Source organism: Nelumbo lutea, chromosome 2 (genome assembly GCF_056320005.1).
Source record: "Nelumbo lutea isolate HS-2025 chromosome 2, American lotus-T2T, whole genome shotgun sequence".
Classification (NCBI taxonomy): Eukaryota; Viridiplantae; Streptophyta; class Magnoliopsida; order Proteales; family Nelumbonaceae; genus Nelumbo; species Nelumbo lutea.
Window position 1 is genome coordinate 66,243,838 of NC_142685.1, and position 16,234 is coordinate 66,260,071.

At 46.3% G+C, this 16,234-nt stretch overlaps 1 protein-coding gene across 2 annotated transcripts in view; it reads right to left on the reverse strand.

Annotated features, from left to right (window-relative positions):
- Positions 1-15,613: 15,613 nt before the first annotated feature.
- Positions 15,614-16,234, reverse strand: part of LOC148871293 (TLD-domain containing nucleolar protein) — a 33,338-nt gene continuing 32,717 nt past the window's right edge. For both annotated transcript variants that reach the window (XM_088971426.1, XM_088971427.1), the window contains exon 8: positions 15,614-16,215. In XM_088971426.1, the coding sequence (XP_088827552.1) occupies positions 15,913-16,215 (303 nt within the window). In that variant the 3' untranslated portion in view covers positions 15,614-15,912. The remainder of the gene's footprint in view (positions 16,216-16,234) is intronic.

Genomic DNA, 16,234 nt, shown 5'->3' on the forward strand with positions numbered 1-16,234 from the left:
ACCATCCATGTAATAGTGGGAGGTTCGATGGTAGCGGGGTGTACCTCGACAGCAGCCCGGACTTCAGTTCGCGAAGCGGCCCTCGAAGAACGGAACCCCCCAAAGAGACCAAAGACCGAAGAACCAATCTTTTTCATGGAGGACGACGCGCGAGGAGTCCACTACCACCATGATGACGTGCTTGTCATTAAACTAAGGATCAGCGACTTCGAGGTCAGGTGCGTACTCGTAGATTCTGGCAGCTCAGCGGACATCCTCTTCAAATCAGCCTTGACCAGCTGCAGTTACAGAGGAGCGAGCTGAAGCCCGCGAACACTCCCCTGGTGGGTTTCAGCGGAGAGGAAGTCAGGCCCCTCGGAAAAGTAACTGTCCCTATGGAAGTCGGCACAAGGCCTTGTGCGGTCAGACTCAACCATGGTTTCCTGGTAGTCGCGACCCCCTCCCCATACAATGTCATAATAGGGCGGCCGATCACGCATATCCTACGGGCGGCGGTCTCCACCTACTATTTGGCCATGAAGTTCCCTACGGACTTCGATGTAGGGGTAGCGTGGGGCGACCAGCTCGAGTCCCGCAAGTGCTATGTTGCCACCCTGAAGGGAAAAACCAAGGCGGCCGATGACCTCGAACTGGAGCGGCCTGCGGAGCAAGGTGAGAAACGAGCTTCGCCCACGGAGGAAACTGTCATAATCCCGACTTCGGCTACGGACCCAGCTCGCACACTAAGCATTGGAGCTTCCATCGAAGACCCCCTACGAGCCGAACTGGCGAGTTTTTTACTTCAAAATTTAGATATTTTTGCCTGGTCCGTGGCCGACATGCCCAGTATTAGCCCCGGACTGATAACTCACAAACTTAATACTGACCCTGTAGTCAGACCCGTTAGACAGAAGAAACGCAACTTAGCCCCAGAACGCTGGAGAGCGGTCGACAAGGAGGTCGAGAAGCTCCTCGTAGCAAACTTCATAAGGGAAGTCCATTACCCGAGCTGGGTGGCCAACCCGGTGTTGGTAAAAAAGGCAAGCGGCAAGTGGCGCATGTGCGTTGACTATACCGACCTGAACCGAGCTTGCCCGAAAGATTGCTTCCCCCTCCCTAGAATTGACCGCCTAGTGAACGCGACCTCGGGAAACGAGTTGCTAAGCTTCCTGGATGCCTACTCGGGCTACAACCAAGTTAGGATGGGCCCATCCGATGAGGAAAAAACCAGCTTCATAACCGAGTTCGGCCTGTATTGCTACAAAGTCATGCCCTTCGGACTAAAAAATGTCAGAGCGACTTTCCAAAGACTTGTAAATAGGCTATTTCGGCCCCTGATTGGTACGAAGATAGAGTGCTATGTAGACAACATGGTCGTCAAGACTCAGTTTTCACAAGAATTAATACAAGAATTAGATTCTGTTTTCCAAATCCTGCGTCAGTTTAGCATGAAGTTGAACCCCAACAGGTGTGTCTTCGGTGTCACCTCGGGCAAGTTCCTAGGATACATTGTCAATCGGCGCGGTATTGAGGCCAACCCGGACAAAATAAAAGCCATTCTAGATATGAAACCACCTCGGAAAGTAAAAGAAGTTTAGAGGCTAAACGGCCACATAGCCGCTCTAAGCCGCTTCTTGTCTAAGTCAGCAGACCGCTGCCTACCCTTCTTCAAGGCAATCAAAGGCAAAGGGTTCGAGTGGACCCAGGACTGCTAGTTCGCGTTCGACGAACTAAAAGGTTACCTCGCTAGTGTGCCAACCTTAGCCCGGCCCGAGGTGGGCGAGGTCTTAGAACTGTACCTCTCGGCGAGTGACGAGGTGGTCAGTTCAGTACTGATAAAAGAAACAGACCGGGTCCAACGACCCATCTATTATGTTAGTAAAATTTTGCAGGGAGCAGAGGCAAGGTACCCGGAGATAGAAAAACTAGCATACGCCCTAGTAATAGCAGCTCGAAAACTCCGCCCATACTTCCAGGCTCACACCGTCATCGTCCTAACTGACAAACCTCTTAGACAAGTTTTTATCAAACCCGAGGTTTCCGGCCGACTGACGAAATGGGCCATCAAACTCAGCGAGTACGACCTCCAGTACAAACCGAGAACCGCTATCAAGGCCCAAGCTTTGGCAGATTTTATCATCGAGTGTACTTTCAGCCACGAAGCCCCACAGGTCAAGCCCGAGGTCCCCAGTTCGGGCGAACCCGGAGCTCCTGAGCCCATAGAGTCCGAACCCCGTGAAGTAGCAGCCAGTGTGGCATCTCTCCTGGTCAGGCGAAGCGCGAACTGGGATGAGGAGCCCTGGATCCTTCACGTGGACGGTTCCTCGAACCGGCAAGGCAGCGGAGCTGGAATAGTCTTGTGTGGCCCGGGCGGCACAAAATTAGAATACGCGCTACGCTTTGAGTTCGCGGCATCCAACAATGAGGCAGAGTACGAAGCACTGATCGCCGGGCTGGACCTAGCACAAAAGGTAAAGGCAAAACACTTGGTCATCTGCAGCGATTCTCAGCTCGTAGTGAACCAAGTTACCGGCGAGTACGAAGCACGCGATCTCTCCATGTTCGCATATTTGGCCAAAGTAAAAGAAGCCCTGCTCAACTTCCGGTCACACATCATCAGGCAAATCCCGAGGTCAGAAAACACTGAGGCTGACGCCCTGTCCCGGTTAGCCAGTACAAGTCACAACAATATGAGAACTGTGTACATAGAGGACTTACATCGGTCTAGTATTCTCGGGGGGACAGAGGAGGTCACTCCCGTCTTGGAGGCAGAGCCGAGCTGGATCGATCCACTCGCAAGCTTCTTGATAGAAGGAACCCTCCCTGCAGAACGCAATGCGGCCAAGAGGGTGCAGCGCCAGGCGGCCAAATACGTCATAATAGACGAACGGTTATACCAACAGTCGTACACACTTCCCTATTTGCGTTGTCTGCGACCTGCCGAAGCCGAGTTCGTACTCCGCGACACTCATGAAGGCCTGTGCGGCGGACACTTGGGGGGCAGAGCACTCGCCCAAAAGGCACTTCGACAAGGATACTACTGGCCAACGATGAAGGCAAAAGCTGTCGAGCTCGTTAGAAAATGTGACAAGTGTCAGAAGCACGCTAATATCCACCATCAACCTGCTTCCGACCTCAAATACCTCGCCAGCCCGTGGCCCTTTGCACAATAGGGCATCGACCTCCTAGGGCCATTCCCACCAGCAACAGGCGGAAGAAAATTCTTAGTTGTTGCAGTAGATTACTTTACGAAGTGGATAGAAGCCGAACCTCTGGCAACTGTTACGGCTCGAAACATACAGAACTTCTTTTGGAAGAACATAGTATGTCGGTTCAGGTTACCTCGGGTACTAATCTCTGACAACGGCAAACAGTTTGAGGATATCAAGTTCCAAGAGTGGTGCCAGAACATGGGGATTCGGCAAAATTTCACGTCAATCGTGCACCCGCAGGCAAACGGTCAGACGGAAGTAATGAACAGAGCCATCTTGCGCGGACTGAAAGCACGTCTGGATCGAGCTAAGGGATTATGGGCCGAAGAGCTACCAAGTGTCTTATGTGCTCACCGAACTACCGAAAAAGCAGGCACGGGAGAAACCCCCTTCAACCTCACCTACGGCACTAAAGCAGTGATCCCGGCGGAAATCAAAATACCAACGTTGCGATTAGAAACATACGATGATCGGACGAACGGAGACGAGTTACGTACCAACCTCGACCTACTAGACGAGGTAAGGGACCTCGCACACATCCGAACAGTGGCATACCAGCAGCAGGTGGCTCGCTACTACAATAGCAGAGTAAAGCAACGAAGCATCCGAGTCAGCGTCCTGGTCCTTTGTAAGATTATGGTGCCCGAACCCGGCATGGGCAAGCTTGGACCTAATTGGGAAGGGCCCTATAAAGTAAAAAGAGCTCTCGGGGGCGCATACGAACTCGAAACCTTGGAAGGCAAACGAGTACCTCGAGTATGGAACATCGTGAACTTAAGGCGATACTACCTATAAACCACCAAGTGAAGTGGACGAAATCGGGTCCTATGTGCCACGAGGCAAGCCAAGAGGAACTTCGGTGTAGACAAACAAAGAAGAGCATATTATTAGCTCGGCAAAAAATCAGTTCGTGGCATAAAAGACCGCGGAAATTTAATAACCCGGACAGTGGCAGACAAAGAAATAGTTCGGGGAAGATGAGCAAGGGGAAAAAGACACTCCATTGCAAGAAACAGTACATTGGCAAAAAAAAAAAAAATTTTACATGCCCGGAGCCACTTCTTCGCCATCGAAAGGCACTTCAACAACACCCGAAGGCCCTACCTCTCCTTCAGAGTCCGGCTCGCCATCAGCAGCATTGGCCATCTCCTGAGTTATACGCGAAGTGGATATGGCACTTACATCGAGGTCGGGGTACGTATTCCGGATCATCCACCGGCTCAACTTGAACCCCCTCCTGTAAGAGTCCACCATCAGATCGTCAAAACGCAGAGAGGCAATGTAGTCTTCAACTGCCTTCTTCTTGGCGTCTTCAATGCCTTGGGAAAAAATCTGTGTTCTCTCCCTGATGTCTTCTTGAAGATATTCGACTTGATGCTGCAAATCCAACTTCAAGTCCGCCATATGCTTGACAACTACCCCCATGGCCTCGGCATCACGTTGAGACCTCACCTGCCTAGCCATCGCGACGCGAGCAGCCTCTTCAGCAGCGTAAGCAGCCGCCTCAGCAGCCCGGGTATTTGCCTCTACAGCACGGAAAGCTTCTTCAGCAGCATGAGCGGCAGCCTCAGCAGCTCGCGCCTGTCGCAAGCTCCTCTCCACTTGGGCCGCCAAGGCATGAATTGAAGAATTCACCTACCAAAAGAAACAAGTGAGCAAATAACAGCAGAAGCAACGGAATAAAAAAGGAAGACAGAATCTAACTTACCACCATGGCATGTGTTACGGCACGGCAAGCAACCTGATTCAAGGGAAGATCGGTCCACGTCACGACCTCCTCAGGGAAAGTAGCGTCCCTACTCTTCCAGGGGCAGCTCGGTACGAGTTCGCTTGGCGACCCGCTTCCTCCTCTTCATACCTTGGAACAAATGCCCCCCACGAGTTCTCTCCGCGTCCATGACACCTGTAGAAACAAATTCGACATCAGAAAAAACGAAAAGAACAAAGCAAGCAAGAACCGCATAGCTAGAAACCTACCCGAACTCAGGCCGGCTGCAATAAGCTTGGCCTCCGTTAAGTAGTGGTGGCACTTTAAGCCTTGCCGCGCCCATTGCCGGAGGCCCTTAACCATCTCTTTATCGAGAGTCACACCTAAATCGGGAGCGGCCTCACCCCACCCGGTCTGAAAAGGCCATCCTTGTGCACTTCGCACGCCAAAGTAGTCCCGCTTCCACGCCGAGACCTTGTTAGGAAGATCGTGCAGAAGCTTAAAACCCTAGCAAGGGGTAAGGTAATACGCCCGTCTCCCCCCAGGAAGAGAACCCGCCTGTCTCTTGAGCATCAAGATAGAGGAGAATATCTCTAAGTCCAAGGGGAAGTTCTGCTCACAAAAAAGGGAAACTATCCCCACCAGGTTCCAAATAGAGTTTGGATGAAACTGGCCAATGGTGACACCGAAGTGGTTTATGACTTCGACGAGAAGGGGATGGAAAGGAAGTCGCAACCCTGCAGCGAGCTGCTCTTGAAAAATCACGATCTCGTTAGGACCGTGTTCCCAACGAAAGCTACCCGAAGGAATAAAATATGTGTACCCCCTAGGAAGATTGTAAGACAGAAGTATGGATTGAAGCCCCTCAGGCATCATGGTCAAAGGACCAAACCTGTCTAGCATCCGACCTCGGCGGGAGGTAGACGCCAAACTGCCCGAAGCAACTCGGCCTACTGGTTCATAGTCCTCAAGCTCAGGATCACTGAGGTAGTCTGGGGACACAGCTCGGTTGGTGGAACCTACGTCGGCCCTACTCGAAGAATCGTCTGAGCTATTAAAGCTAGACATTGGGGAAAAGATGGATTCAAGAAAGTACTCACCGGAAAGTTTGAAGAACAAGCCAAAGAACCGTGAAGACTGTATAACCAGCCTTGACGCGAGCTGGAAAAGACTTGGACACGAGCTGAAATGTTGGACGCGAACTCAGTAGACAAACCGCAGAAGTGACAAACCAACCGGGGTCCCCCACTATTTATAGCTACAGTTACCAAGAATCGACCGTGCAGACCAAAGACGATCCGACGGCCCACGTTCTTACCAACCGCACAACCCTTAAGGTCGAGACGTGATTGGTGCACGTCTTTCCGAAAAAAGTGAAACGTCAGCGCACGTCTTTCTGAAACCAACGTCGCTTCGACACGTGTCTTTTCCGAAACTGACGTGCCACACATCTCCCTGACAGTCGTCCGCGCACGTACAGCAGTGGCGCGCCTTTTTGAAAAGACCCGCTGTCACATCCTAGCGGCGCGAATTGGTTTGAAATTTAAAACGCGCGTTGTCACAACCACCAGCGTTCTTGAGTAAGCACGTTTTCGGCCTTCTTGAAAACCGAAAGAACCCTAGCAAAAGCATCTCGTGCAGTGAAGGTTCGAAGGACGGGACAAATCCACCTGCTACCTCGCGAAAACTCCCCGCACCATGGCAAGACCCCCGGCGCAAGGAGTGGGGGCCAATTGATGAAGGAAGGTTTGGCCCGACCTCCCTATTACGTGACACGTGGCAGAAACAATAGCTCGGCAAAAGGGGCCAAGCCTAGGCAGGAACAAGGGGACACGAGTGGACTGAACTCCCTACCAGGGGCCCGAACTGACCCACCTTGTAACAGCTCGGGTTATACTTCGCCAAACTAAACTAGTAACAGCACGGGATACACTTCGTCAAACTGACCCACCTTGTAACAGCTCGGGTTATACTTCGCCAAACTAAACTAGTAACAGCTCGGGATACACTTCGCCGAACTGACCCACCTTGTAACAGCTCGGGATACACTTCGCCGAACTGACCCACCTTGTAACAGCTCGGGTTATACTTCGCCAAACTAAACTTGTAACAGCTCGGGATACACTTCGCCGAACTGACCCACCTTGTAACAGCTTGGGATACACTTCGTCGAACTGACCCACCTTGTAACAGCTCGGGTTATACTTCGCCAAACTAAACTAGTAACAGCTCAGGATACACTTCGCCGAACTGACCCACCTTGTAACAGCTCGGGATACACTTCGCCGAACTAACCCACCTTGTAACAGCTCGGGTTATACTTCGCCAAACTAAACTTGTAACAGCTCGGGATACACTTCGCCGAACTGACCCACCTTGTAACAGCTCGGGATACACTTCGCCGAACTGACCCACCTTGTAACAGCTCGGGATACACTTCGCCGAACTGACCTGCCCTATAGATACCTCCGAGCTCATGACCGCCCCACTCAGCACTTCGCATCACTTGGCACCAAAACCAAACAAGTCGTACCACGCCTGACACTAAGGAAGTTCGTGCCCAAGGGCGCCGCGCCTGACTGACTTGGGATCTGACGTTTGGCGGTAGCACCCTAGACGGCCACCTGCCACTACCGCTGACACCGCCATCTCTAGTTAGATGACGGTTAGGCAGTGACGGTTCAGTCTCAGCAGAAAGGACGACGGCCGAATTGACAAGCACAAGGGTAATCATACTTGACCTGACAAGGGGCCCGGGACGAGTGCACGAAGTGACTATAAGAGCCCCCTGCCCCCCAACAACAGAGGTATGCAAACTTTGCGCTATCTGGTATTACCTTGCTTTTGAAGGATTCTAACTTGAGCTTCGGAGCCTCTACACCGGGTTCCCCCCGGAGCTTCTCCATCTCCGTTTCAGGTTCCCTGCTACCCCGTTCGGAAGCAAGGCAGCGGACAGCTAAGACCGGCCGGATCGCGCTCCATCAATAGGTAAGCAGAATGAGATTGGCTTAATGCTCTGATACGATATCTATATTATGATTCATGAAGAAAAGAAAAGAAGAATGAGGAGGAGAAGAAGAAGAGAGATTTAAAATAGGGTGCAGTGCTCTAAGCAGCCCTTCAAACTGTATGTGAAGGGCTTGGCTTAAGTGGAGCTGTTACTATTGTGGGATTTAACAGTGTCGGTCTTGGCCCATTTATGTTATGTCTTTCTATTTATTGTTGGAACATACTTCTGTAATTAAGTGTTAATGGGTCTGGGCTTGTTTATTTTAAGTAACTAAGTTGTAATCATATGTTTTTAATGTTGCCTGAGCAGTTTGTTTGTAGTGCGACTTTCATTTGCACTTGTATAAACACATAAGAGTGCGAATAATTTAAGTGTAAATTATGGTTTGATTTTGCTTCAAATTTGATTTTATCTTACTTGTTTATGAGAAGTAAATGATGTGGCTTCTACCTCGTATGAAATAAAATAGAGGTAGGAGAGGTATTTGTTTAAAAGTAGGTAAGGAACAAGATGTCGTCGTCCTACTTCATATGAGAGAGAATTGATGGAGAAAAATGGTGCACAACCGAATCAGATGCAAATGAAGCAAAAAGTATCAATTTTGTATTAGGTAGGACTGCAAATGAAACAAAAGGTAACAATTCTCTATCAAGTAGGAATGCAAATCATAGTTACAAACTGCTTAGATTTACACGGCAAAAAAACAAAGCCTTAAGAAGTTTCCCTAATAGAATTAAAACATGAAATAGAATAAAGTAAAACCTAAAACAAAATTAAACAAAAATTTACATTTTTTCGTTTGCACTCCCATGTATTTGTATCACTGCAAATAAAATTACACTGCAACCATACACAGCATAAAGAGGCCACTTTAGAAATAATTTTTCTTATATTTCCTTAGCTGGTGCCATGCATTGGCCTGGTTCTGCACATATTCAGATCAATCTGAACCCAGTAGGAAGTCACATCAACACGGAAACAACCCAACCCGGCAATCATGTGTGTGCGGTGTGCCTATGGGTCAAATTGCACATATCGCCGATATGTATCCGTTTTCAGGGTCACCTATATATTAGATAATTTTAATGTTTTAAAACTTTAATATATGTGATGTGACATTTTCTGTCAAAATTATCGGCTCAAAAAATTTAAAAAAAAAAGAAAATTTGTCTAAAATTTATCATGAATTTTAAACTCATTATAACTTTTTAAAACATCCAAGAAATCCTATGTCAGTAACGTTTTGCTTTTCTAAACTCATCATCCGTTAGAACACCATTAATATTCATTCACAAAAGTTGTTAATGGCAGCATAAATGCACTTATTCATGACCAAACTGCCCTTGAATGGAAAATCAGCCTTATTAAATACATTTTTATGACTAAAATGCCCTCCCTTATATATTAGATTTCTATTCATTGAAAGACATTGATCTCATTGTGTTCAAAGTATTCCAATAAAGCTGAAAAGGTTTGCATTTATCTGTGTTTGACAAAGCAACCCAATCACAAAAAATGCTTATTTGATCCTTGCACACCTAATGTTCTTATATTTATACTCTAGAAACTGAATAAGGTGGCGTTCAGTATCATTGATCAGACCTCCAAACGCTGAAAATATTGTTTCTTTAGTGGCCGGCGGTTGTTTAGTTGTAGACGTTATCGAGCTACTTCTGAGCGCATTCGGTAGGGGCGGACGACATTTGTTTTCCACTGATGCCCTTCTGTAAAGTTGGAAAACCTAAAAATATTTAACATCTTTGGTTTGATTCTTTGATCAAAACTAACGATTTAATTCTTTCACGGTGCCGCAATTTGGATGAAGCATCTCGAACAGGGGACGATTCTGTTTCTACAATAGGACCTAGAACAAGGGATAATGGCTTGAAGAAAGGTGTCTTGCATAGGGGATGGCAGCTTTGGTTGCATAATAGGATCTAGAACAGGGGATAGAGACTTGAAGAAAGGTGTCTTGTAAAGGGGGACGGCATCTTGCACAAGGGACGACGAGCTGAAGAAAGGTGTTGATGAGGGGTGATTTGGCCCGACCTACTAAACAGTGAACATTTAGATTCAACCTGATGACTGGACTATGATTGGGCATTTTTCTGCCACATCAGTATTCCCAGTCACTTCGATGAACCAGGCCACCTAGGGTTTCTCGGGTACCTTGGCAAGGACCGAGGACCAAGTAGCTCGAGATGGCCCAAGCAATTGAGGTGACATGTGGCAGACTTCTAGAAGCATGCCAACTGTCTCCAAGCTCTTTAGGATCACACCATACAACCGTAGGTCTTATCCTCTTCCCGCCCGGATCGGATGGACACAATAGGCCTTATCGGCTAGCACGCTATCCACCTCCCAAGGCGGAATGGACTCCTAACGGCGCAGGCCAAGGATCTCGGAGGTGTTTCATGAGACCCACAGTAGCTCATCTATATAAGAGCACCAGCCTCTAAAACCCAGGTACGCGCAATTTAGTGCATTCTAGCTCTCCAATTCTCAAACTTTCAACTCGCTTACAGCAAATACTAACTTAAGCATCAGAGTGACCACGCCGAGTTAGTCACCCTAGGTTCTCTGATCCTACTTGTTTTGCAGTTCAACCGGCCACCTAAGCAACCGACGTCCAACCTGCCATCTAGCTAGGGGCAACCAAATCACACACCATGAATTGGCACCGTCTGTGGAAAACACGACAAAAAGTCAAGTTCCTACCTCAACTACTCTCTCAACATTTTATCAACGGAATCCTCAAGAAACACCGTCAAGGGCATCAATATAGGCGTTACTGGGGGCAAGATCATACTGCTTCTTATCTTGAAGGCCCCTCAATAACTATTGGCTAGATTATCATCCCTGGGATTCAGACAAGCCAGACTCAGACTTCCACTACACAATCAGTCACATCTCCCTTGCCTCATGTGAGCGCCGCTCTCCTAGTGGCGGAGTTGTCTATGGTTCCTACTGGGATCAAAGCACAGCAGTTCCATGAGCTGGTGTAGAGTGTCCGCCTTATGCAGTTGTAGATGCAGCAGTTCCAGTATCAATAGTACCAGTACCAATAGTTTTATTATCAGTAACAGTACCCCGCTCTTTAGCAAAACCAGAACCAAAATCAGCACCAACAAAATGTGTGCCAATCTCCTCCCGGGGGTACAGGAACATATCGGGTCCCAGCCCCTCCTTGGGGCCAAACCCCACCTTGGGACCTAGCAACGGGTCAGCGCACACCACCACCTCCCCAGGTGGTAGACCAGAGGAATCGGCCCCAGAATAGTTGTCAGTCCAGGACTGATCAGCAGTAGCAATCGCGGCATGAGAGCCGTGAAACCCAATTCAGCAACCAGCAGCCTAGGGTAAGAGGCGCGGGTTCAGTTCAAGACCCCTCTGTCCCTCATAACAACTATGAACGAGCTCGCATTTGTGACAACGCTAGCAATAGAGACCAGCTCCCACCTCGTGACAGTGTTTGAGATTGGGAGCACACCAGGGTCAAAGTACCAGACAACACTTAAGTGAACAACATCAATTAGGAGGTCGCGAGGAAGTGACACCATCGCAGAGCACACCATACTTTAGCGAAGAGCAGCCCACCAGCAATAGTAGATAAGGGAAGGGAAGAAGTGAACTCAGTAGCTACACAGCCGGCTCCTATTTTGTTGAGCCGGCCTTCCCCCCTAGCACCGGAGATCCTTGCGACCCTAAGGCCAAAAGGCTTTAAGACACATGCAATAGAGATGTACAATGGGAACACCAACCACGTCAATAGCTTTTAGTCTTTGATGTTACTCGCTGGAGCAGATGAAGCAAGCCTGTTCATGGCCTTCTCAACGACATTCAGAGACACGGCCAGGTTATGGTACAGGAACCTACCACCAAGCTCGATCAAGAGTTGGGAAAAATTCGTTGACTTGTTCACCACCCACTTCATCACTAGTAAGAAGTGCCCAAAGTCCATAGCGAGCCTTCTAAACATGGTCCAACGGGAAAAGGAGTCAATCAGAAGCTACATCAAGAGGTTTAATGCGAAGTGTTTGAAAATACCCGACCTCGACCGAGATGTGCAGCTCACTGTGGCCCAAAAGGGGGTTCACCACATCAAGTTTCGTTGGCATCTGGAGTTGAACCCACCGAAGACAATGGAAAAGTTCCTCGACGATGCCGACAAGTTCATCAAGGCAGAAGAAGCCCTCGGGTCCTGGTTAGAGATGCACTAGGGCGAGAAGAGGAAGAGAGAGAACAAAGGAAATAGTAGCAACAAGCATTGGCGACAGAAGAGCAAGTCGCCAAAGCAAAGCAAGTCCCTGTGCAGGCGAAGCAAGTCGCCGAAGAAGTCACCACCTTGTGGTTCTAGGTCAGGTCAGCGATCTAGGACCCCTCCTATTCAAAGGTCCAGCTACACCTTGTGGTTCTAGGTCAGGTCGCCGAGGTGTAGTACAACAGTGGGAAATGCATCAATTCAAGAGCTCAAGCACGAGGAAGAGAACCCGTCAAAGCGACCTCGGGTGGACTAGGTGATTTACTTCAATGAAGATGATGCTCGCGAGATCCAGTACTCGCTCGACGACGCACTCGTGGTCAAGTTAGTAATCAATGACTTCGAGGTGAAGCGGATACTGGTATATTCAGGTAGCTCCACGGACATCCTGTTCCTGGAAATGTTCGACAAGTTGAAGCTCGAGCGGAAGGATTTACAGCCAGCAGATACACCCCTAGTCGGGTTCAGTGGAGATGTGGTGAAGCCACTCAAAAGGATCACGGTTCCAGTCATAGTAGGGACCTGGCCCAACACGGTACAGTTCGAGCATACCTTCCTGGTGGTCACGACTTCGTCCCCCTACAATGCAATCTTAGGTCGGCCTATCTTGCATGCCCTACATGTGGTGGTGTCGACCTACTACTTGTCGATGAAGTTTCCAACGAGCTACCGAGTAGGGGTAGTACGAGGCGACCAGCTAGAGTCGCGAAAATGCTATGTGGCCACACTAAAGGGCAAGGCGAAGTTGGTGGATGACGTCAAACTGGAGCCACCCCCCAAGCATACAGAGGAGCGAGCTGACCCTATGGAGGAGACAGTCTAGGTCCCAGTCTCTGATGTCGAGCCGATGAAGACCCTATAGATCGGTGCTCACCTAAATGAACCACTCCGGTCGCAACTGGTAAGTTTATTACTTAGTAATTTAGATGTATTTGCTTGGTCAGCAACAAAAAGGCCCAACATTGACCCTAGTATCATAACTCACAAGTTAAATGTGGATCCTTTACTCAAAACAATTAGACAAAGAAAAAGGAACCTCGTCCCGAAGCGGTGGAGGGTAGTTGATGAGAAAGCCGGGAAGCTCCTCGTAGTAGATTTCATTAAAGAGGTCTAGTCTCCGAGCTGGGTAGACAACCCTTCCTAGAATAGAGCTTGCTCAAATGACTGTTTCGACTACATCAACCTCAACAGAGCCTTCCCGAAGGACTGCTTCTCCCTTCTTAAAATAGATTGCCTGGTAGACGCGACCTCGAGGCACGAGTTGTTGAACTTCATGGACACTTATTCCGGCTACAACCAAATTAAGATGGACTTAGCCAACCAGGACAAGACCGCTTTTGTAACCAAACTAGACTTATATTGTTATAAAGTAATGCCATTTGAACTAAAAAATGCTAAAGCGACTTTCCAACGCTTTGTAAATAAGATATTTGAGCCTTTAATAGGCAATAATTTCGAATGCTATTTTGGTGACATGGTCGTGAAGACCCAATTTTCTAGTTCTTTACTTGATGATTTAAATATTTGTTGTTTTTCAAATTTTAAAAAAGTACAACATGAAGCTCAACCTGAACAAGTGTCTTTGGGGTCACGTTGGGCAAGTTCCTTGACTACATAGTGCACCAGCGTAGCATCGAAGCTAACCCAAACAAAATAAAGGCCATACTAGACATGAGACTACCCTAGAACATAAAAGAAGTAGAAAGGCTAACTGGATGGGTAGCCGCCTTAAACCGGTTTATGTCTAAATCGGTAGGTTGGGGCCTATCCTTCTTTAAGGCAATTAAAAAGAATGGACTTTGAATGGTCCGATGAGTACCATAGAATGCAATAGTTTTCTTAAGAGTATTGATTACCCGGATAATCAATACACTCATGGAGGGTGAGTAAGTTACTTATCCACCCGTCAAAAAATGCTAATCACCTTATTTCTCGCACCTTATTTGGGCAAATCCTTGGCCAAGATGAATATTGTAGTTGTGATTACCTAAGTAACATTTCCCCATGATTCACTTGCACTGGAAAATGCCTTACTCGAGTAACACAAAATGAACAAGACCTTGTGGGCCCAAACTTTCACTTGTGCTAAAAAGCTATGTTGTAGTTCCAAATTTCAACAATAAAGTCCAATTCCATTAATTGATGTTAAGATAGGGATGAATTTTCCAAAAATACCCATTCACAATTCAATTAGATAGGAGAACACAATTGCCAAATGACAAAATTAGGTATTGTTATGTGGGGTATATCTCTCATTGGGGATAGGGGTGTCAGTGGTATTCAAAAATCTGATTTAGAATTCGAGATTCAATATAATCGAATCAAATTCGAATAATTCAAATATCTAACCAATCGAATTCGGATATCCTATTCATATCGAATAGCTATTCAAATATGACCTGATTCGATTCGATAAATATTTGAGTTCAACCGATTATTTAATTTTTATATATAATATATACATTTTTTTAATTTTTATATAATTTATATATAATAATTAAATTATATAAAAAATTTATATATTTATATATATTTTATATACTTATTAATTAGTTAAAATAATTAATTAATCGAATTCAAATAGAATCGAATATTCTAATATTTAATCGGATTCGAATTTGGATATTGCCTGATCCGATTCAAATTCAATCCATTTACACCCCTAATTGGGGATATTGAATAGAGTCGTGATAAATCTAATCTTCACACTCTTTGTATATCTTAATGTAGTACATGAGTCTTCAAGGGAACCTCATCAACCAAGAAGGGCGAGATCTTTTGTAAAAAAATACATATTAATACCAATATTCAAAGAACCACACCAAGCATAGAACTAGAAAGGTAGAGGTTCATAGGTCAAAGGTTCAATTGGGGTCAAACTGTAATGATATGGCATATATGTATATATACTACGTGACATATAAATACTATATGACATTTTTCTTAATTTAAATCTTTAAAATACGTGCATAATAAAGTAATATATACAATAATGAATCATTAACTAACATAAATAAATAGGTGGACTAATACTAATTAAGCAATATATGAAAATAAGAGTTTGTGAGTTCAAGTCTTGTTAAATGCATTTTAAAGTTTAATTATTTAATGGATTAGATGGTTTCATGAAACTGGGACCAATTCACCAGTTTTCCAGTTAAACTGGCCAAACAACCAGTTTTCACCGGATTTTTAACAAAAATGATTATTGGGGTATGACCAAACCAGCCAGGGACCTGGTCATGGTTCAACCGGTCCAACCGGACGGTTCAGTCCGGTTTCCTAAACACTGATTAAGATATTAATACGGTTATACTAGGAGAGAGGTCCTTGAGCACATCATGCTGCTGTAAACATATTGTTCATATTAATACAATTATACTTCATCTTTAAAAAAATTATAGGATTGCTCCTTAATTCTGTTTTAGGGGGCTTTTTGGCTCTGGATAAAGATGTTATGCTCATCATATGATATAAGATAATGATATAAATCCCCAATGTACATAGGTTATTTTTGCAATCGCCTTTAAAAGGAGATGCGAAAATCCAAATCAAATGCTACCAGTCATGGCTAGACCATAAAGAATCATTAACCTATATTTCTAATGTACAACAAAGTATTTCATATATATATTGCACAAACTTCTACAATTTTTGTGGAGGGATTTTTTTCCATGATAACAAACCACCAAGGACATTGCATCAGATTGACATTTCAAAAGAGGATGAGAACTCGCCAGATTCACTCACTAGAATTTGCAAGCCCCACCAAGTTGAGCATGTGACGGTCCTCCTTAAACCTCTCCAGAACAGTACCTTTGATGTCAGACTTCTCCTCTTGCACACCTTCAATCACAACTCCCCAGCATTCTATCACTTCTGGATATACTTGGTTTGACTTCGAAAGACATGGGCTACCAAAGGTACTACACGTGAATGTATGCCCTTGATCAAAGCTTGCAGAGAGAAAAAGACCAAAGTGATTCACTCTTCCTCCAAAGCCAAGTCCATTGGGGATGCTTTCTGAACTGAAATTCACTGCACACTATGGACAGAAAGTAACC